The 22,146-nt window shown below is 47.4% G+C and overlaps 1 protein-coding gene across 2 annotated transcripts in view; it reads right to left on the bottom strand.

The window, feature by feature from the left end:
* The window catches only part of LOC307080668 (unconventional myosin-IXAb-like), an 89,825-nt gene that overhangs the window by 14,991 nt on the left and 52,688 nt on the right, over window positions 1-22,146 (bottom strand). For both annotated transcript variants that reach the window (XM_079743482.1, XM_079743481.1), the window contains exons 9-22: window positions 21,871-21,960; window positions 17,308-17,424; window positions 16,559-16,693; window positions 9,011-9,132; window positions 6,716-6,857; window positions 5,745-5,940; window positions 4,967-5,086; window positions 3,389-3,464; window positions 2,786-2,932; window positions 1,403-1,442; window positions 1,158-1,280; window positions 884-964; window positions 464-574; window positions 140-262 (exon numbers count right to left, since the gene is read on the bottom strand). In XM_079743482.1, the coding sequence (XP_079599608.1) occupies window positions 140-262; window positions 464-574; window positions 884-964; window positions 1,158-1,280; window positions 1,403-1,442; window positions 2,786-2,932; window positions 3,389-3,464; window positions 4,967-5,086; window positions 5,745-5,940; window positions 6,716-6,857; window positions 9,011-9,132; window positions 16,559-16,693; window positions 17,308-17,424; window positions 21,871-21,960 (1,623 nt within the window). The remainder of the gene's footprint in view (window positions 1-139; window positions 263-463; window positions 575-883; window positions 965-1,157; window positions 1,281-1,402; window positions 1,443-2,785; window positions 2,933-3,388; window positions 3,465-4,966; window positions 5,087-5,744; window positions 5,941-6,715; window positions 6,858-9,010; window positions 9,133-16,558; window positions 16,694-17,307; window positions 17,425-21,870; window positions 21,961-22,146) is intronic.

Genomic DNA, 22,146 nt, shown 5'->3' on the forward strand with positions numbered 1-22,146 from the left:
GTACATTTGGATGCAATATTAAGTCACACCTCATTATTATCAAGAATGACCTGCTCTCATTCTGAACAGTTCTATAGTGATACAAACATCACAAACATGACATCACAAGCATGCTCAGTGCGCGGGCCGCGGCCGTTACCATGGTGTTGCCCACTTGATACCCAGCGGGGGCCAGGTGGATCTTCCGGAAGAAGTCCCGGATGCCCGCCTTGGTTGGGCTGGTTCCACGAGGCAGCAGGATGAGGAAGTGACTCACAAAGTGCTGTAGGAGGATGAGGGAGAGGAATAGGAAGAGGAAGAGGAAGGAGGATGAGAAGAAGAAGAAGAAGAAGAAGAAGAAGAAGAAGAAGAAGAAGAAGAAGAAGAAGAAACCTCAAGGTTAATGACGTGTCAGAGCTCTTTAACACGGTTTTGCCGATGTTTTATCAGTTCCAACTGTTGGCTGTAAATGGGCGGGTCTTACCTGGAAGGTGTACTTGATGCTGTACCCTGATTGGCGGATGCGGACGGTCTCCAGCATGCCCGTGTACCGGAGCTGCCTGAGCACCAGGCTGTCGTTGAACCGCAACGGGAGCTGAGGGAACAGTCAATCAACGATCAATCCAACTTTATTTATAGAGGGCTTTTCGTACAAACAATTGCAAATAAAGTGCTTAACAAGGGAAACAACATAACAGGAACATACAGGAAGGCAACATACAAAAAACAGATAAAGGTTTAGAAAGATAATATGTATATATATATATATAAATATAAAAATTATAAAAAAAGAGTGGACCAAACCTGCCTTTGAGCGACAATTGTTAAATTCTACATCTTCACTTTCATTTCCCTTAAAAGGCACAAAACCACAGCGCTTGGCCGAGAATAAGTAGGGACAAACCTTTTCAGCATTGGAGCGGATACACTTGACGAAGTACGGCTCCGACTGACCCAGGGTCTCCATCAACTTATTCAGGGACGCCTGCACACAGAACCAACAACATCTAGAATATCTGCTCATTCTTATTATCCTCCGCATGTGTCTAATTTGACAATTTTTTTTCCTGTTATCTTATCTTATGAATATAAGACATTATATCCGGTCCTGAAAGCATCCTTGAGCGTAACATTGTAGTTCATATATTCAGCCAGCAGGTGGCGACGTCCCCACACACCTGGAACTGAGCGCTGATGCTGGGCGGTTTCTTCTTCTTATGCAGGTGGAGCAGGGACTTGGTGATGCGGTCGTGGAGCGTCACGCTGCTCAGGTAGCGCAGAGACTTCACATCCAAAAGATGCTACGGGTGTACCACAGAGACACACAGACACACACACACACAATCATTGTTTAATATGTCAATACAAAAGTTGGCAGTTCTCTGTTAAACAGGGCGGTCATGATCATGGGGTCTTTTCTTACCTTGGGAAGGGAAGGTTTACTTTTGTAGTTTTTGTTTCTCCTGAGGAAGAACAGGAAGGAAAGCAAGGTTATCGGTAGGCAAACAAAACACAGATCATGGACATGTGATCGGTGCTACTACTGAAAAGTAACAAAACGTGTATGCGTGTGTATGAGTGTGTATTTATAAATGTGTGTGTGTGTGTGTGTGTGTGCTTTATTTATCTATGTGTTTGTGTATGTCTTTGCGTTTGCGTAAATGAATGTGTGTGTACGCGCATGTGTGCGTGTATTTATCTATGTGTGCATGGGTGGGTGTGTGTATTTCTGTATGCATTTCTGTATGTGTGTCCATGTTTTTATCTATGTGTGTATGTGTGTGAGTGCGTCTCTATGTCTATGTGTGTGTGTGTGTGTGTGTGTGTGTGTGAGTGCGTGTCTATGGGTGTGTGTGTGTGTGTGAGTGCGTCTCTATGTCAATGTGTGTGTGTGTGTGTGTGAGTGCGTCTCTATGTCTATGTGTGTGTGTGTGAGTGCGTCTCTATGTCTGTGTGTGTGTGTGTGTATGTGTGTGAGTGCGTCTCTATGTCTATGTGTGTGTGTGTGTGTGTGTGTGAGTGAGTGCGTCTCTATGTCTATGTGTGTGTGTGTGAGTGTGTCTCTATGTCTATGTGTGTTTGTGTGTGAGTGTGTCTCCATGTCTATGTGTGTGTGTGTGTGTGTGTGTGAGTGCGTCTCCATGTCTATGTGTGTGTGTGTGTGTGAGTGCGTCTCTTCGCTATGTGTGTGTGCGTGTGAGTGCGTCTCTTCGCTATGTGTGCGTGTGTGTGAGTGCATCTCTATGTCTATATGTGTGTGTGTCTGAGTGCATCTCTTCGCTATGTGTGTGTGTGTGAGTGCGTCTCTTCGCTATGTGTGCGTGTGTGTGAGTGCGTCTCTTCGCTATGTGTGCGTGTGTGTGAGTGCGTCTCTTCGCTATGTGTGTGTGTGTGTGAGTGCGTCTCTTCGCTATGTGTGCGTGTGTGTGAGTGCGTCTCTTCGCTATGTGTGTGTGTGTGAGTGCGTCTCTATGTCTATGTGTGTGTGTGTGTGTGTCTCTATGTCTATGTGTGTGTGTGTGTGTGAGTGCGTCTCTTCGCTATGTGTGTGTGTGTGTGTGAGTGCGTCTCTTCGCTATGTGTGCGTGTGTGTGAGTGCGTCTCTTCGCTATGTGTGTGTGAGTGCGTCTCTATGGCTATATGTGTGTGTGTGTGTGAGTGCATCTCTTCGCTATGTGTGTGTGTGTGTGAGTGCGTCTCTTCGCTATGTGTGCGTGTGTGTGAGTGCGTCTCTTTGCTATGTGCGTGGGTGTGTGTGAGTGCGTCTCCATGTATGTGTGTGTGTCCATCGGTGCGGCCCACTCACAGCAGGATACCCTGGGCCCGCTCCAGCAGCTTGCTCTTGTCTGAGTTGAGGAAGATGCCTTCCTCCTCCAGGGTGGGGCTCCCCGTGGAGGCCAGGCGCAGGGACCTGGAGCCCCGGCCGTTACAGCCCCCAGCGTAGAGGCTCTCCCTGGGGGAGACACGGTTAGAGTCACACGCTGGAGGTAGCAGCATTAGCCGCTAGGAGTACAGTTAGAACCAGACAGACCTCGGATCAGGTACTTGAATTAGAATTAGAATCAGGTACTAGAATTAGACAGAGATGATATAAATAGAATTAGAATGAGTTAATAGAGACAGTACAATTATAATCACATACTCGAATTATAATTAGAATCAGGTACTAGCATCAGACATAATAGAGCGATAACAGATTTAGAATTGAGTGACAATCAGCTGGCAGAATACAAATTGGATCCTAAAGGTAGAATTAGACACAAGAAATTAGAATTGGATGCTACAATTAAAATACAACAGAGACAAAAATCTGAATTGGATTCAGACACTAGAAACAGAATCAGATACCCACATTGGGATCAGATACTAGAATGGGATGGTGGAATCAGAACCAGATGCTGGGGCTCACCTGCTGCCCCTCTCATTGACTGCGTTGGTGCCCTGCAGGTCGGACAGGGGGCTCCGAGGATTCCTCCTCGTGATACCTAGAGAGAGAGAGAGAGAGAGTTAGTGAGTGACTGGGTGAGTGAGTGAGATATAAAGACAGAGAGAAAGAGAGAGGGAGGGGAAGAAAGAGAGAGAGGGACAGAGAGATGGAGAGAAAGAGTTAGTGAGTGAGTGAGTGAGTGAGTCAGTGAGTGAGAGAGAGAGAAAGACAGAGAGAGAGAGAGAAAGGGAGAGAGAGAGAGAGAGAGAGAGAGAGACAGATGACTCTGAGAGCATACTTAAGTCTTTTGCTGCTATTTTTTGTTATTAAAACAGCTGGCTGAAACAAACATTAACATCTGTCCAGTCCTTCACGTCTCAGATTCCAACCACTGCTCCCTCGATCATCATATCCATCCCTACGCCCTCCCCCGTCTCTTCAGACCGACCCTCTCGCAGACCGTTCCCTTGCTCCCAGTCAGGTCCAGTATATTAACATCGTGCATCTGTTAACATACATCGTCTGAAAGTGCTTCACAGGCCCTTAACTAGTGGAGTATAATAACCCATCACCCCCTACACACCAGAACCTGAGAGTTCCTGAAGTTGTGTTGAAGAAATCAGAAACACCAACTTGAGAATTGAGCGGACACCACGCAATATGCACACACACACACACACACACACACACACACACACACACACACACACACACACACACACACACACACACACACACACACTTTAGTGGTGCAGTCAAGCATAACAAGTGAGCAATATATTCTAGATGTTTTAGTAGCCATCTGTCCAATGAATAAAGGCATTATCCGAGAAAATACGATATACAGTGAAAAGCTTTTCCCCCTTTCGGTGAGAATGCTGTGCTACTCCCATCGGGGGATACAATCGTTGTGCATGTGTGTGGGGGGTTTGTGTGTGTGGGTGGGTGTGTGTGTCCAGATGTTTGCATAGAGTGAAGAATTGGCTGTTTCATGGACTCCTACAACTAAAGTATACAGATCATGTGACTTGATGTGACTTCTGTCTGTGCAGCTCTTTGCTTCCTCAGATACATGATAAAGAAATATTATCATTTTACAGTTTAGAAGCTGTCAACCATATATTTTCCTGAACCCTTAAAAAGAAGAAGCCGCATTTGCAGTGTGTAAACAAATGCATATCCGCTGCCAGTGCATACATCTGCACTAACAAACCCTAACCTGCTCACAACAGGCCCAGAACTGGACAGATTGCTCTAGTTTCTCTTCCATTTCCTTTGCTTTCAGTTCATTTCAGTGGTGCTAGCAGATCCGTGTGTGTCTGATCCAACGGCCACAGAAACGCGATGTGTTTCTATTCTTATGTTTTCGTCGTTCACCGACGGTGTGCACAGCTGTCTGAGTTACCCCCCCCCCCCCGAACCGTTATTAGCGCAGCGACACGTAAACATCACATGGTGCCGTCGCCACGGCTCCGACATTCTTCCGCTAATATGACAAGCATGTGTGCAGGGGGACAGTGTGTGACTTGCGCCGCGGAGAGGGATGGCGCCGGGACTTACTGTACTTCTCCTCCTTGCACCGCTGCAGGATCTCCAGGCTGCGCTGGTGAACCGGGTGGTGCAGGAAGCTGAAGCTGTCCACCGTCTTTAGGGCTGCGCTGGGGACCGCCGCCTCGCTCCCTACCGGCGCCACACAGGGAGAGGAGGAGGTGTGAGGCTCAACTCCCGGCTCAAAAGCGCATGGAGTGTGTTGGTGATGGTGCGCTGCCTTTATGTACTTGAATGTGTGTGTGTTTGTGTGTGTGAACGTGTATGGTGCCGCCTTATCACGCTTGCTGTCAGTGCATGTAGTCTATATCTGCTGCGTGTGTGCTATGCATCTTCTGTTTTTATATGAATAAGCAGATATATGTGTATGTGTATGAGTGTGTGTGTGTGTGTGTGTGAATCTTGCATCTTTGCTGTGTGTGTGTCTTCCGTGCGCGTCTGTGTGTGTCTGCGTGCGTTACCGGTCTTGCTATGCATGTGTCTGCTACGTGCATGTACCCGTGTGTGCCTGTATGCGTGCGTTACCGGGCTTGCTGTGCGTGTGTCTTCCGAGTGCGTGTGCGTGTACGTGTGTGTGCGTATGAGTGCGTAACCGGTCTTGCTGTGCGTGTATCTGCTGCATGTGTGTGCGTGTATGTGTGTGTGCCTGCATGCCTGCGTTACCAGTCTTGTTGTCCATGTGTCTGCTGCGTGTGTGTACTCGTGTGCCTGTATGCGTGTGTTACCCGTCTTGCTGTGCGTGTCGGCTGCGTGCGTTCATGTGTGTGTTTGCCCTTTATGCGCGCGTTACCCGTCTTGCAGTGCGTGTGTCGGCTGCCGGCCTCCCTGAAGGCCACCAGGGCCCTGAAGTAGGCGCGCAGCACGGCCCAGCGGAAGGTGGCCACGGGGTCGATGCCCATCAGGCCGCAGATGAAGGCCTTCTTGCTGCTCTTCAGCAGGGCCACGATGTCCGGCCGCAGGTGGTCCGTGTTCTTCTCCCGGAAGTCCTGGCGTACAGGGGCAGGGACAGACGGAGAGGGAGACAGTTAGAGAAACAGGCGGATCGACGGACGGACAGGTAGACAAACAAGAAGAGAGACGCTGTTTGTCTGTTTCGACAAGGTCGCTACAAGGTGTAATGTCTCCAGAGTTAGCGCACTAGTTTGTTGTGCTACCAAGTCGCCCCCCTCCCCTTCTATATTCTTAATACTTAATTATGCACTTTCATGAGGGGAATAACTCCAGCACATGTGTTTCTCATCTGGGCCTCAGCAGGAGGTGACGTAGCTGGTGAGGTCCATGAGATGATGGCTAGATGAGCTATAGACTGTTTCATTAACCCGGTGCTCCGTGATTTAGCTTGCTTAGCTTGTGTCTCATGGTAGTAATGTCCTTTTTCCATGGGATTTATTCTGAAAGGCCGTTTTAGTTGATGTTTCAATATTTTCAAGCTTAAATAAGCATATTTATTTAAAACAACAAATGTAACCTAAAATTTGTAACCGAGCATCAATACCATTATATTTAAAGCTATATCTTTATCACACTTGATACTGTTCACGTGAAGTTCAACATATTTCAGACTCTTTTTTCTTTTGTCAACATTGAATCGCCCTCACCAAATAATGTAAAGAGAAAATCACTTCATTATATGCTCTTCTGGAAATGGCATGAAAATGGGAATCGAAACGGACAGAGACAAACACGCGCACACGGACACACGCACACGCACACACACACACACACACACACACACACGCACACACACGCACACACGCTCACCTTGACCCCGTACTTGACCTTGCCGGCGTAGTGGCGGATGATGAAGGCGGGCTCCATGACGGCGGGGAACTCAATGTAGTGGTTAGCGTCGTGCTGCCGTCTGAACTTGTCCAGTAGGGTCTGGTTGGTGGCCTGGGGGAAGCTGTGGAGCGGGGGGGGGGGGGGGTACAGCCGGTTGGTGAGGGGGAGGAAGAGGGCGTTATACTGGGTAAAGCAACTACGGCTCCTGGCTGAGGCTTGGGGTAGAGGGTCGGGCCCGATGGTCCTGAATGTAACGTCATACAACATTTGTTTATAGGGTTGTTTTAGCTCAGGAGGTAGAGCACGTTGACCTGTGAGCGGGAAGTCGGGTGCCGAGGTGTCCCTCAGCAAGACCCCTCGCCCTGACTGCTCCTGGCCAGCCGGCTGTCGCCCTGCGCGGTGGACTCCGTCGTCGGTGTGTGAATGTGTGCACGCACCGTTGTAAATCGCTTTGGATAAAAGCGTCCATGAATATTCTCTCAACCAGGATTTAATTCTTCCCCATCATTATGATAATGTCAATTATGACATTATCATTTTTGCAGAGCAAGGTAGTGGAGCGGGATGATGATAACTAATACAAATTTATTTATATTAACATGGAAAACCTTGTTAACATTACAGTAATGACTTGTCACCAAGGTCATCTTGCCTGAACCTTGCATGCTGTCAATCTCCCTCTCACTCCCTCACACCTCCGCCCTGCAGGCCAGCGTGGACACGAGGTCTCTCCCGAGAGGGACCTTGGACACAATGTGAGGGGCAACAGGGGGGTTCTAACCACATTTCCTCGCCCTCTCCTTGTCAGGGGATTTCAACTGGCAACCTTGTGGTCCTTAAGTGTTCCCTTCCGTACCGGGAGAACGCCTTTGTCAGCACTTCCCCCGCTCCCATTAACCCCTCCGGGCCTGTCAGCCCGCCAGATGGACAGGCCCCGATGGGATGCTCTCACACCGAGGCCTCTGTGTGTGTGTGTGTGTGTGTGTGTGTGAGTGCACGCATGCATGTGCATGTGCGTGCGTCAGTGCGTGTGTGCATGCGTAAGTGTCTGTTGAGTGGCCGGTATTGAAACATGTGTTGTGCTAAGCTCAGTCGTCGTCAGCGTTGGTGGTGGAGCGGTGCTAACGTCGTTGCCGCTATAAACGAATACAGCCCCCCCACCCCCCCCCCCCCCCCAAAGAGAGGGAGGGGGATGCTAGCCGTTAACCGTGAGCGATGGGCTCTCTGGAGAGCTTTCTGCGCTGTGGCGTAGCTGTTTAGCATTTGGCTGCTATCCGCCGTAGCGGGATAAACCAGGCCCTGGCGGCCTCTTTATTAAGAAATCCCCCTTTTGACCCAAGTGCTTAAACACCCCCCACAAACCACCTCAGAACACACGTCGGTTATTAAACCCAGATGACGGTGTGAAGCCTGGCGACCAGAGAGGTTTACTGTCTGGCTGACAGCTTCTGGAGCAGGTAAAAGTGAAACTCTGTGGACAGGGGAGTAGGTTTTATTATGCCAAAGGGGCGGAGCTGATTTATTGAACCATCTGCGTAGGCGCTGTGCTTTTAGGTTGTTGGTTTGAAAAAGGGGGGACACACACGCGCACACACACACACACACACACATAATCATGCATGTGTATGCGCATGTGAATGTGCACACACACACACACACACACACACACACACACACACACACACACACACACACACACACACACACACACAGTGTGTTACCTAACATGTCGTTAGCTTTGGCCAACCAGTGTGCTAATGAGCTAGGCGTTTAACGTTCCAATACGGGCTATGTGGGTCTGAGAGCACCTATGGAAATCATTTTGAGTTCCACTGTATTTAGTTTGTCTACATTTCACCCAAATCTGACAAGATAATGGCGGGAATAACAAACACGGTGCCTAGGGGCAGGGAATGGACACCTCTGCCTGTTTGGAGAGATGGTACCATGCTGTTAGTTCATCTACTGGGCTTTGCCCCTCAGAGTTCCCCATCAGAACTCTGTGTTCCTGAAGACCTTAGCACGCATCTGGTTTTGATATATTCATAAACCTGTAGGCCTATAATCCATGGCCAGATAAGAAGAAAAAAACAACAGGAGAACAGAAATTAATTTTGTACGGGAACTGTGGTCTTAATAGCCGGCGTAGTTGTTGTTATTGGAACTGACGATTAAAATCAAGAATTTATCGTTAAAGCCGCCCGCGGACCGCTTGGGTCGTGCGCAGGGTTTAATCAACCACTCAGAGTACAGTGAGGCGAACAGGAGACGTACTTGCACTCTTCGTCCAGCAGGTGGAGCAGTGCGGTGGGCTTCTTGCTGATCAGGTTGATGCAGCCGCTGTTGTCGATGTAGTCGATGTTGTGCCAACTGATGCCCTCTGCTCTGTATTCCTCCTGGAGAAAAACACACACAGAGACGACCGTTAATATACAGGGGCGATACAACTCAGATGGGATTTCTGGCAGTCAAAACAGGAGATGATAAGAAACTAAGGTTTTAGTTTTGAAGGGTCAGCTTAGCTAACGTAGGTAAAGCGGATGATTTGCAACCAAAAACTTGCTGGTTCAATTCCCTGCTCGTGCTAGCGGAGTGTTGAGGTGTCCCTGAGCACCTGACCCTAACTTCTCCCGACGAACTGGCTGTTGCCCTGCATGGTTGAGTCCGCCATCGGAGGGTGAATATGTGTATGAATGGTTGCAAGTCGCTTTGGATAAAGGTGTCTTCTAAATGCCCTAAACGTAAATGGAGGTCAAGCAGTTTACATGTTGAAGTAGAAATGATTTGTGTCGATGCAAGTGTTGAAGAACTGTCACGTTTGAAACAACGGAGGACAAGAGTTTGCCTTTTTCCTATTAGTTAAAGCACAAATTGAACGTCATACATCACGACAACTGACATACTTTTCCTTTAAACATGACCCTTTCTGGCTTCAAATAGAGTCGTATAACCTCGGAGCAGATAGAAGTTTGGGGTACTGCTAACCCATTAAACATTGATCATTGCATGCTTTGATGAAACTTGGCTTAGCGGGCCTAGCACAAATGCTTACTCGGTCACAAACTAAACACATCACAGATTTATTTTGTGTCGAGTGGCTCCAACAAACAGTCCTTCGTTCCATGTGTGTCCAGTGTGGTGCTTCGGACAAACAAATTGTGTGCAAAGCATCCAGAACATTTGGCTCGGCTGAACATTAAGCAAAGGCAATTCATGTGTTTTTCATTTTCATCCCAATTGAACTTCGGTCATTTGCTGGGTTACTGGAAGTCATGATTTTGTTTGTGTGAGAAAAAAAACCTTTCATTTGATGTTTTTGGTTCTTCTGAAGTTCGATTTAGAAGTTAGTTTGTGCAAACAAATGTACATATATGTAAAAATATGTATATTTCTTTATACCTTTATGTGACCTTTCGACAACCATTTGGATCGAGTATTGATAAGATAAGGTAAGATAAGACTTAATTGTCTGTTAAACAAGGGTTACAGACATTTATGAGTTAGAATGTGAGATTGGCACAGAATTGTATTAAACATGACTGAAATCACATGAATCGGTTAACCCTGCTTCCACTGTTATTGGTACCAAATTGTACAGCCTAACCCAAACACAAATTGCTCATGTTTGTTCCCTTTTTAGTGCCAGCACTGATGAGGTCACACATATCTCAGTCCAGCAGCCGCCCTCTCACTGTCAGAGATCATAATCACATTGCTCACTCCATCCCTGCCCTCCACTGCTCAATCCCTGACCTGACCAGTTCACGAAGATCCTTTACACCAAAGACACCATTTAGTATTCTCTAACTCAATTTCTGGCAAATGTGACGTTGTCCACTGTGGCATTCAGGTCTGGCAGCTGTTGACCCTGTGCCACCATGCCAGCCTAACAATGATGACCTTAAAGCCTCTTCCAGGAATCAGTGCAACCCTCGAGTCTTGGGGGAGCAGGTGCCTTGTCTGGGGCCTTGTCTGGGGCCTTGATGACTTATGTGTGTTTTTCAACCTCTCCCCTTTTTCTGGCTACCTCACTCCCTCCCCCTCTCCCCTCTCCATGGCTGGCCTGTTCTGTTATGACAGCACTAGTGTTTTTATGAGGAAGAAGGGAGGAACCGTAGAACTGGAAAAATAGAAGCAGAAGTTGATTTAAAAGGAAAAAACATGTCTAAAGAAGAATAGAGATAGAGGTTTGGGGGAGGAGAAAGACGGTGAGGAAGAGAAACAGACTAGAAGGTCAGAGGGAGGGACAAGTGAAGAAAAGTGGAAGTAAACCAAGGAGTCTAGAGATGGAGGTTAGGGGGAGAGATAAGGTGAGGAAGAGAAAAAGAGAACAACAAAGGGAGGGACACAGAGAGAGAATGAGCGTGTCTAAAGGAGTCTAGAATTGGAGGATAGGGGGAGAGAAAAGGTTAGGAGATAAGAGGGAGGGACACAGAGAGAGAATGAGCGTGACTAAAGGGATACAAAGAACAGGGGGGGAGAGAACAGGAGAGGAAAAGAAACAGTCTTCGAGGTCAGAGGGAGGGACACACAGAGAGAGGGAAAGCATGGTATGAATACGGCGAGTGAGATCGGAGGAAGATGGAGCCATGTGGAGAGAGCGAAGGATACCAGACACACAGAGGTGGAATTTGGCCTCGGAGTGGTCCAGCGGGGAAACGCTGGACGCCAATGGCTGTCCAAAGACCATTGTGATGAGTCACCGTGACGACGTCCAGCACCTTGCTGGACTCCATCATCGGAATAAGAGCGAGCGCTCCAGCAGCTGGAGCTCTTTGGAGTGTCCAATAGCAGGAGAGTGTCCAATATTCTGCGTCGGAAGGCTAAGGCAGACATTCCCTGCTTCAGTGAAGTACAGTTCAGGGGGATTTGGACATCAACCGTTTTGTTGTTATCAACCGTTTTGTTTTAGATCTGTGGTCAAAGGCATTACATCTGAACCGAAGCCTTTACACACTGTAAAGTGGATTAAAGTTGAGACTTCCACCTACTCTAAACGTGCAGTGTGTAGAATTAAGTGACGGCAGAGTCCAAGCCCAGCGAGAGTGGACTTGGCAGAAATGGAATATAATCACCATAAGTATGTTTTAATTGGTGTATAATCCCTTGAAATAAGACTTGTTGTGTTTCATCACCTTAGAATGAACCCTTCTTATCTACTTGGAGAGTGGATCATCTTCCACGGAGGCTGCCATGATGCACCACCATGTTTCTACAGTAGCCCAGAACGGACAAACAGTTCTAGAGAGGACGCGGTTAACATGTGTAATCATAACCGCTGTCTTCCTTGTAAGCTGTGGCCTGAAGTATGACTAAATCCAATTTATACATTTTTCAAGAAACCTCTTCACTTGAGGCTTGGCGCCTTGATGCGGTCGGAGACCATGACATCATTTTGAAGGTCACTAATGGCCCATCGGGGCCACCATAGCTTCCCCTACGTCGATGGAAAGGGAGTGCTGATGGACTTTGCATCTTAATGCTAGATGTAACTCAATCCTACATGCAACCCCTTTAACATGTTTACGTTCAAATCTGTTAAACATGTTGGACTAAACACAAAAGCAAAAAGCAAAAATCAACCTTAATGACCTCATCGCATTAATCACTTCGCTGCACAAGTGTGTGACTCATGAACGTCCTCTGGGTCTACTCCCATGGCAGCGCTCTGCCATCTTCACTTTCCTGTTTGCTTCAGGCGCTTAGTGACCTTCAGCCATTGAATCACACACAGCAAATGGACTCAGGTCAGATGATCTGCTGAACCGCTCAGAGAAGAGTCCGATATCTGAGCCTGAATAACCCCTTTAGTTCTCTCCTCACATCAGCGGTGTGTGCCTGGCATCGCACCTCCCAATCAGCTGCATGTAACGCTTCTTTGGGATCTGAGCAGATGTAAGGGGTTTCCTGGGTGTCTCGGAAGGGGTTGTCCAGCTGCTGTTGCGCGGGTGTCACTTCATCGATAGTTAACAATGGAGCCCGTTCAAGCGGCAGCGATAGATGCCAAAGCCATGAGGTTCACAGATGAGGTGGAGGACTTGGACCACAGTGCTCTCTCTCCTTGAGTCACGCCATCCTTGTGTCTGGGGCTGGTTTCGGGGCTGTTGACTGCATCATAACCACATCCTGTAGGGCGTGCTTGACTTCCTGAGAAAGTGCTACTCTTCACTAAAGGAATGACACCTTGTGTCACTTATGCCACACGTGTGGTTTTTTCGTCAGTCTTTTGCTCCCCTTTTTTGAATAACCCGACGCATAGCTGGTCAAGAAACATCTAAGCCGTTTATTGTTCAATCACCTACCTATCCATCTATAATGACATCACACTTGGGAGTCACCTTCTACAGTGAAATGTGAGTTAGTGGTTGTATCAAAGTGTGGTCATTTCACAAACGTTGAAGAGGTATTGATGTGAACACAGTCAGAAATAAATGGAAAGTCAAAAAAAGCATTGCCTTATAACTCGTAAAGAATTACTGAATTTCTTTGAGAGTATATCCAAAGTACTGTACAAATATTGTCCAGTATTTTTCAAATACTGGACAATATTTGTACAGTACTTTGTTGGTTGAAACAATCCGACGCCAGGTTAAGAGGAAGCCAATGCAAATCTCACATTGTTAGGCAGACGTCAAGCAAGATTCTTTCAGGTTTATTTCCATATGCAGTTACCGTTCCAAACGTCGTCACGCCCTATTGAGGCGGCTACTTTGCATGAATAAACATTTAAACGTTCAAAAGTTTGAAAAAATGGCATCTTGCCAAGGGAGCCTCTGCTCATCAACTGTAGCGTTTCGCCTCCGACAGCCAAGATAAACGGCTAAACAAACAGGTTAATCCCCACTTCTAACAGAGGTATCAGCCAGCCGCCCAAGGCCTCGGGACTACCCGGGCTGTTTTCCTAAGGTGGAGCAGGTTATTCTACCTTAATAACCCATTTTCATCAGATAAATAACAACGTGTCGTAGACGTTTGGCATTGAACTTGAAAGCAACTGTAACCGGTTTCTCATAGCAAACGAAATGACGGAGAAGATTAGAAGATTGCTTCTGAGTGGTTTGTCGTAAAAGAAAACAAGCTAGCATACTGATGAGCGGATAAAGCTACCTCAAAGTATTCACCGTGATAAAGTGACGTAGGTAGGTGGGGCATAGTAGTGTAATGGCTAGGGGGGTTCACCTCCCCGACGAAACCATCTGGCTTTGATCTCCAATGGCTTCAGCCTCTTTGAGCAACCCCCCCCCCCCCCACCTCCCATTCTGCTCCTCAACGACCTGCATCTGAATTCAACGCTAGTCACATGGGACAAAAGCACCTGCTAACCAGCAAAACAATCAACAGCAGGGTAGGTTATAAAGTGGAGTCGTCCACGCTTATATTCCGAGACGGACGACTCTCATGGTCTTGTCCTGACGTCAAAAGGAGGGCCGCTGGGCGGCTGAGGCCTGAACTGCCACCTCGCTTCTTCAAATAAACACAAAGGGGACCAAAGAAGCAGCCGGCAAGCGTCCACAGCAGCGTCCTGTCAAACAAGCCCTGCGGCCGATGTGGGCCAAGGACCCGCTGATTAAAGGATAATAAACAGCGGCTCCGCTGAAACAATGTTAGGGACACCGCGGCGGCCCTTGCTCGGGGCGCGGTGGGGCGGCACAGGGTTTAAAGGAAGCAGAGAGTAGAGAAACACTGAGCTGGTCCGACGCATCATAAGACTAACACGTCTTGACCAACGTTTGGTTTTACGGCACCGCACGGTTCAGACTTTAAAACGGGTTACACCGTTTACAATTGTCCCGTTTCTTGGTCACTGCTTTAAAAGTTCAACATACACAAGGGTTTATTGTTTAAAACGATTGTTATTATTATAAGACGCTAGATATTGGGTCAGATATTCAATTGAACGTTGTTGTGTTGCCATCACTGTGAGCCACAATTCAGATATAACCCTTCTCAGGCCAGCCCTGGATTTCCGTTATTGATTAATGTTTGAAATAAATTCCTTGTCTGTACATTACTGTACATACTTCCGCTCAATTTGAATTTCCCTTCAGTACTAGGTCTGGGTCTGCGGTATGTAAGTAATTTTCTGCGTCCAATCAGCGAACAGAGGGAGTGGCTGAGAACAATGACGTTATAGTCAACTCTCGTGGACGGACATCTTCACGCACGGTGTTTGGTTTGTTTACAGCCTGCGCGCAATGTGATTCCCGGCCAAACGTTAGTGGTTGGTTATGGCAGATCCAGAGTGGCACTGGGCAGATCCAATAGTTTTAACCTTCAACAGACAGCCGCCTTCAAATGAGTTAACGTTTGTCAATTGAGTAGGTCCAGACTCTCTGTGCAATTTAAATGAAGTACGAGAGTCTGGTAGGACCAGGCTAGTTACATCGGTCTGTGTCTGAGTGAGTTGGAGTAGTGGAGGAAGAGAGAGAGACAGAGACAGATAGGGGAGAGAAAGAGAGAAAAGATGGCATAAGAGGCATATAAGCTCTTGTAGAGGATAAAGACCAGGAAAGAGCAGAAGTGTGTTATTTGTGAGTTCTTAAATATGAGCGTGAGGGAGAGAGATGGAGTCAAAGAGAGGGAGAAATACCAGGAGTGTTCTTACGGGACAGAAAAACCTGAGAGGCCCAGGCACCCTATCTTTCCCCACACATTTCCAATTGGCCCAGGGCAATTGACCCGCCCAATGATCTGCCTGTTGGCCAATCATTTGCTTTATTTGGCGAGACGACTCTTGACAACTATTGTGACAGACTCTTCCTGATTGAGGCTAATTTAGCTCTGATTACACTCCACATATATCACACTCCCTCCCTCCCTCCCCTTTTCTCTTTATCTAAGTCCTTTCCTTTCCCTTGCTCCCATTCTCTTCCTCTCTCCATCCTCTCTCTCACTTTCTCTTTCTGCATCCCTCTCTCCCCTTTCAGGCCTCCCTCCTCCCTCCCTCCTGCTCTCATCCTCCCACTCGTCCCCAGAACCCCCCCCTCTTCCCCTGCTCACCCACACGAAAACAAGAGGGAAAACATACTCTCACAAATTGAATAATGGGTGGTTTAACATTTGAATAAAAGAGCTAAAAACGGCTCCATAATAAACGCAGGCTGCGGAATTAGCCATTCAGGGCGAGAGAGAGAGAGAGCGAGAGAGATAGACAGTGTGAGTGAATATAATTGATCTGGCTGGTCTTTTGTGTAATAGCCGACCGAGAGGACGGGGGGAAGGGGGTATTATTAAATGATAATTTGTTTGTCTAGTGCAAATCAGGTTACACTAATTATACGATAAAACAGCCACTGAAGAAAAGGGCCCAATGCAACTCAAGCCCATAAAGGGAAAAACCATAAAGAGGAAAAAATAATAATAATAACAATACCAGCTAAGGGCTTTAGACCATAGACTGTGTATGAAATATTTTAAGAATTTGGATACACAGACTGAGCTGCTGCTGCTGGGGCTGCTGCTGTTGGAGCGTCTGGATGCATGGTTTAGCTCTGAGCTGTCAGGAGCTCTGGCCTCGCAGCCCCAACAGCCTCACCTCACCGGCAGAATGACCGGCTGTTGAGGCAGGGCTGGGGTAGCCCTTCCACTGTGGTTTCACTCACTAAGCTACAGAAGCCAACGACTTGCTAGGCTATCTTAAGATAGCAACTTTAACAATAGGGCAAGATAGGAGATGAGAGGAAGTGAGGGGGGGAGGAGGACAAGGAGAAGGAGAGGGGTAGAGAGGGGGGGACAGGAGAGGGTGAAAGAGGAAGGGAGGAGACTGGAGGAAAGAAGAGAAGAAGAGAGGAGAGGAGAGAGGAGAGGAGAAAGGAGCCCCACCTGTTCCAGCTTGAATATGTGCTGGTTGAAGTAGTGCTGGAGACGCTCATTGGCAAAGTTGATGCAGAACTGTTCGAAGCTGTTGTTCTCGTAGTCCTCGAAGCCAAAGATGTCCAGCACTCCAATGGACAGGATCTGATCATGACACACAGCTCAGATTCACACAACAACAAAAACAACAACAACAGCAACAGAAATGGAATCCCCAAATCGAAAAGCCAGTAATCTACAGCGAACTACAGTATATTCCTAAACAAAATAGAATTAAATTGTTCACACAATAATTGTTGATAATATTGTAATATATCCTGTATAATAAAGTGGCATGGTTGATTTAAAACCAACATTTTAAGGTTGGTTGATAAACTATATGCAGGGCACTATTTTACTGAGAGAGAGAGAGAAGCTGCATGCACACATGAGGCACAGATGAGGTCATAACACACACAAATAAGAATCTCACACACACCTGGATAGAGCCAAACATGCATGTGTACACACACTTATACAGTACCAATAGTTAAAAAAAACAAGGCAAAAAACACACAGACACACACACGCACACGCATGCACACACACACACTGATAACGGAGCCCACAGGGGGTAAACTGAGCGGGAGCTGGAACAAGAAGCCATCTGCCCCAATGTTATTGGTGCATTTTAAGTGTGTGTGTGTGTATGTGCATGTGCGTGTGCGCATGTGTGTGTGTGTGTGTATGTGTGTGTCTGCGTGTGTGTCAAGCCCTACCTTGGCGTTGTCCTCCAGGTCCCTGTTGTTGAGCAGCGCATGATTGGTCCGGAACACGATCCAATCAAAGAGGGCGCTGTACAGCGACTTTGCCATAGAGTCTCTCACTGTGCCCGCCTACACACAGACAAACACACACAAAACAAACAAGTCATTTTCTGGCCTAATCAAAGCCATATGGTTCTCTGTCTCTCTCTCTCTCATCTTTGTAAAACTCACATTTATGCAACACAAAGACACACAAACACACACACACACACACACACAAAGTAACACTGAATCAGCAAATACGTCCAGTGAAATAGATTATGACATCGCTGCACACCACAACGACCGACCGAGTCAATCTGCAGACCGACCAAACAAAACAATGATTATCAGATCTGGAGCTGTAACCCTTAAACCACGAGGAGGCATCCACTTAGCATCTCATATCCACTGCAGTCACGTAGCACAACGTTCGCAATGCCGTCTGGGTCTGGCCATTTAGCTTCCCCTCTTCCTGTGTGTGTGTGTGCGTCTGTCTTTGTTTGTGTGTGTGTGTGTCTGTCTTTGTTTGTGTGTGTGTGTCTGTCTGTTTGTTTCTGCGGATCAATGTCTTCTTAAAGGGCTAATGCACTCTGAGGTTTAATGGACCACCAGCCACAGAGTTATCTGAAAGGACTGAAATGGGGACAGGAAATGTGAACAAGAAGATTAGAGTGGCTACTAATGCATTTAGCTCAAGACCTTTCCCTCAGCCTGAGGTTGCTAGTACCAGCGCTGCTGCTGCAGTTGCTGCTGTATCCGCTGCCGCAGCCGCCGCCTGCTAAAACCATCGCTAAGTTCGCAGCATGAAAATGTCAGCAAGCTAGCCACAAGCTAGCATCAAGCTGGGAGTATCAATCAAAGGGAAAATGTACCCAGCGCCGTGTCAACGGACTCAAATAATTGCCAGCTAGCTGAAGCACTCAGGCTTCAAGCATTTTGCTATGCCCTCGCTCGCCCCGTGTTTCTCTCCTCGTGTTTGTGTTTCTCTGTGTTAAAATGCATTGATTGCAAACACCCGCCAGAGCCAGAGACTTTAAGCATCTCCAGGCTCAGGAATAGTTTTTTGGACACCTTGTTGAGCCCTGATGCCAAGGCTGTCAAAGCGAGCCCATTATTTTGTCCTAATACGCCACAAGTGAAACAAGCGAGGTTCTCCTCTTCCAGTTATGAAAGGTACCCTAAACAAACATAAAACTGTTACATGGAGGCTTGGCCGCAATAGGATCTACTTATATTGGCAGCGGCGACGGTGTTACAAGGCAGGGATAAGGAGCGGAGGGAGATGAAATCTCCAGCCAAGGTCAGGGGCTCCCAAATAATGACCCCCGCTGTGGGGCCCTAGTTGGAACCGTTTTGGAACGAGGACCTCCTTTACCCACACACAACGAGAGCAGAGAATTTTGTGGGAAAACCAACAATAAACCCCACAAGGACCGAAGCTATCTTCACACAGTGTCGCTATTGTGGTAGGCTGTAAGCCTACAGACCAGTAGGAGTACTTTGTTTATTAAAACCCCAAAAGGCAAATTGGGCACTATTTTCTGAGTCAAACCGTGGAAACTTTATTGAACCTCTTGATGTCAACAGTTGATGTCACGAGACTTCATTGTCAATTGCTTCAGGTGTTGTTATATTACAAGGTAGAGTGCGCCGAGCGGTGTTTGATTCTGTGAAATAATATTTGATCCTATATCTATGTATTTTACACTGTTTCATAATGTATTCTTAACCTGTCAGTGCATAAGTGAACATTACGACTCAGAGTGGACCAAGGACATACAAAAGGGGGCAGCTATCTTTGGCAGACCTTGAATAATGGGTCAAATAAAGGTCTGGGGTGATTAGTTAAAAAACAGGAGTTTAACACCTGCCGTGATTTATTTATTGTCTGTCATATTTTTAGTGGGAACACGTGTAGACCAACGCCGTAGCCTGCAGCTCCCGAGGTTGCGTAAGATCTCATGAATAATAGAGTTTTTTTTTTCCAAACGAAAAGGAGTTAGCGTGAAACCTCGGGGGGGAGTTGAGCCGGCGGTTTTGGCCTCATGGCCTTGAGTGCGGATCTAGTAGCGTCTTGCCAATGAGGCTGCTCATCGAGTTACTGCTATTGAGTCACTAAAGAGAGGCCTTAATCTGAACTGACGGGCTGACTACGATAGCAGGGGGGGTTCACTGGAAACCAAATTAATGTTTTTTGACTTCAATCAGAACTACCGCCAATCCAGGTCTGAGGTCTGCACGGCTTGTTTAGAGAAACTGTTGTTCACAGAATCACTTTATCATTACAATATTTCTTTACCCCCCAGGCCATCTCTTACTCTCTCTCGCTCTCCGTCTTTCCTGATAGACTTCATTCGGCAAATTAAATTTAATTCATCTTTCATATTCTACAACACTCCCCCCTCACAGTTTATTGTTAAATGCAGCTTGTTTGTGCTTGTTATGTGTGCACGTAAGTATGTGCATGATGATGTATATTCATGCGTGTGTGTTTCTGTGCGCCTGAGTGAGAAAGTATGAGCCTGTGTGTGTGTCTGTGTGTGTGAAAGAATGTTTGAGCCTGTGTGTCAGTGTGTGAATGTATGAGCCTGTGTGTATGCTTGTGTGCGAGTTGTGACATTGTCTGTAAGAGTAAAGGGCACTTCTTCTCAATTTCCCTAGAGTCTGACATCATCCATGCTTGCATGTTTGGCACATTCCTATGCGACAGTGCGCCAAGGCAATGTGTTGTGCCCGAGGTTTCTGCACCAACCCCTGCTCTGTATTTATCCATAAGACATTTCCTGACTGGTTCTGTCAGGATGGTCCTGTCTGAAGAACACTGTGCTCAATAACAGGACATATATGAGAGGCTTTTCCTCCCTGTTTATTCTCTCTCTCTCTCTCTCTCTCTCTCTCTCTCTCTCTCAGAGAGGAGGGCGGGTCAGTCTGTCCCTGAGGGTACACAACAGGGGATTTCCTTTGCATTTCCCTTCCCTTCGTATCACTCCTCCATCCTCAGCCATACTATTCGGTTATGTTTTCCCCTTTTCTTTTGTCATTGAGTAGATTTTCATGGATGTTTTTTTTTCTCATCCTTACTCCCCCTCCCCCCAGGGTGAGGGGGAGGGGGGAGTAAGGATGTGTGTGTGTGTGTGTGTGTGTGTGTGTGTGTGTGTGTGTGTGTGTGTCTGTGTGTTTATGTTCAAAGCAACAGGATAAGGTTCCTAATCGCTCTGTCTGAGACAGAGAGACAGAGATGGAGTGAGGGTGAGAGAGAGAGAGAGAGAGAGAGAGAGAGAGAGAGAGAGAGAGAGAGAGAGAGAGAGAACGAGAAAGAGAGGGAAGGAGAGAGAGAGGGACAGGGAGAGAGAGGGACAGAGAGAGAGAGAGGGACAGGGTGAGAGAGGGACAGAGAGAAAGAGGGACAGGGAGAGAGAGAGGGACAGGGAGAGAGAGAAAGATAGCCAGAGTAAGTGGGGCAGATTCTGGGTCTGAATCCTGGCTCCTGCACCGTGTAATCCAGTGGACGCTGCACATTCTGGAACTGAAACCACATTACTTGAAGGATGGGTACGTGTGTGAGTGTGAGCGTGTCTGTGTGCCTGCATGTATTTCTTTGTGTATCTGTGTGTCTGTTTATTTGTGTGTGTGTGTGTGTGTGTGTGTGTGTGTGTGTGTGTGTGTGTTCCGTCTGTATATGTGTTTGTGTGTGTATGCATGTTTGCGTGTGTGTGTATGTGAAACTAACAACCAATAAATGCTCCTTGATGACTTTTGCTGGGAAACGCTTTAGACAAAAGCGTCTCAATTACCTAATAGTACAATTTATGTGTGGATCTTTTGAAGACTCTCTGCTGTCTGTTTCTAAGTGCTCCATAAAACACTTTCCTCACCACCAGAAGAAGAAAGACCTTCAGATGTCCAGCCATTCACCTGGAAGAGCCAGTGACATCACAGAAGAACCAAATCTAGGTCAACCTGAGGCATCGCCACGGCGACATTTCTGCTGACTGCCAGCAGCACCGTTGGGTTCTATCTCCACGTTACCGTGGCGCCCAGGTCGACTGCCAGCGGCTGCGTGTCTTGACGGCAGAAGGGAAGCGAAAATCCCTTCAGAATATTGTGTAAATAAAGGGGGCTCGGCTTATGCCCCCCCCCCCCCCCCTTCCCTGCACTCACACAAACACTCACACATCTGGCGCGCACATGGAAACAAACAAACACACACACACATGTGCCCACTCATAAAAGCCTCAGGGTCTGCCGCAGCTGTTCTTGATGGGAAACAGGATGTGACCAACCAAAGAAAACTTCAAAATAAGAGTCCTTCAGAGGGAAGGCGCTGTGATGAGGAAGATGGCTTGTGTTCATCCACCGTCGACATAGGGGCATTGCACCACCCAACAACTCCCCAAACATCAGGCAGCCACTGCCAGGAATTTGTGATGAAATCCTCTTCAAAATAAGAGTCCCTTCAGTTGGTGAAAACCCTGCCATGAGGTAGACGACCGGCGTCTTGATCGCCTCCTCAGGCACCCATGTGACCCTCACCTCAGCCAGCTTGTAGGGGACGATGAGTCGGTCTCCCACGGTCACCGTTTTCCTGGTGGTCAGCGCCTCCAGCAGCACCTCCTCCTTCACCTGGACACAGCAGGAGGCGCACAGGAGAAGAGGGTTAGGAGGAGTAGGGTGAGGAGGATGTGTATATAAACGGTGGGCGAGGATAGGCTCTTAATAATACTAACTATTGAACACTGTCAAATACTATTATTATACCAAGAGTCAGGAGTCAAACCACTCTTCATCGAAACATTAACATGACATAAC

The sequence above is a fragment of the Pollachius pollachius genome, assembly GCF_949987615.1.
Source record: "Pollachius pollachius genome assembly, chromosome: 9".
Classification (NCBI taxonomy): Eukaryota; Metazoa; Chordata; class Actinopteri; order Gadiformes; family Gadidae; genus Pollachius; species Pollachius pollachius.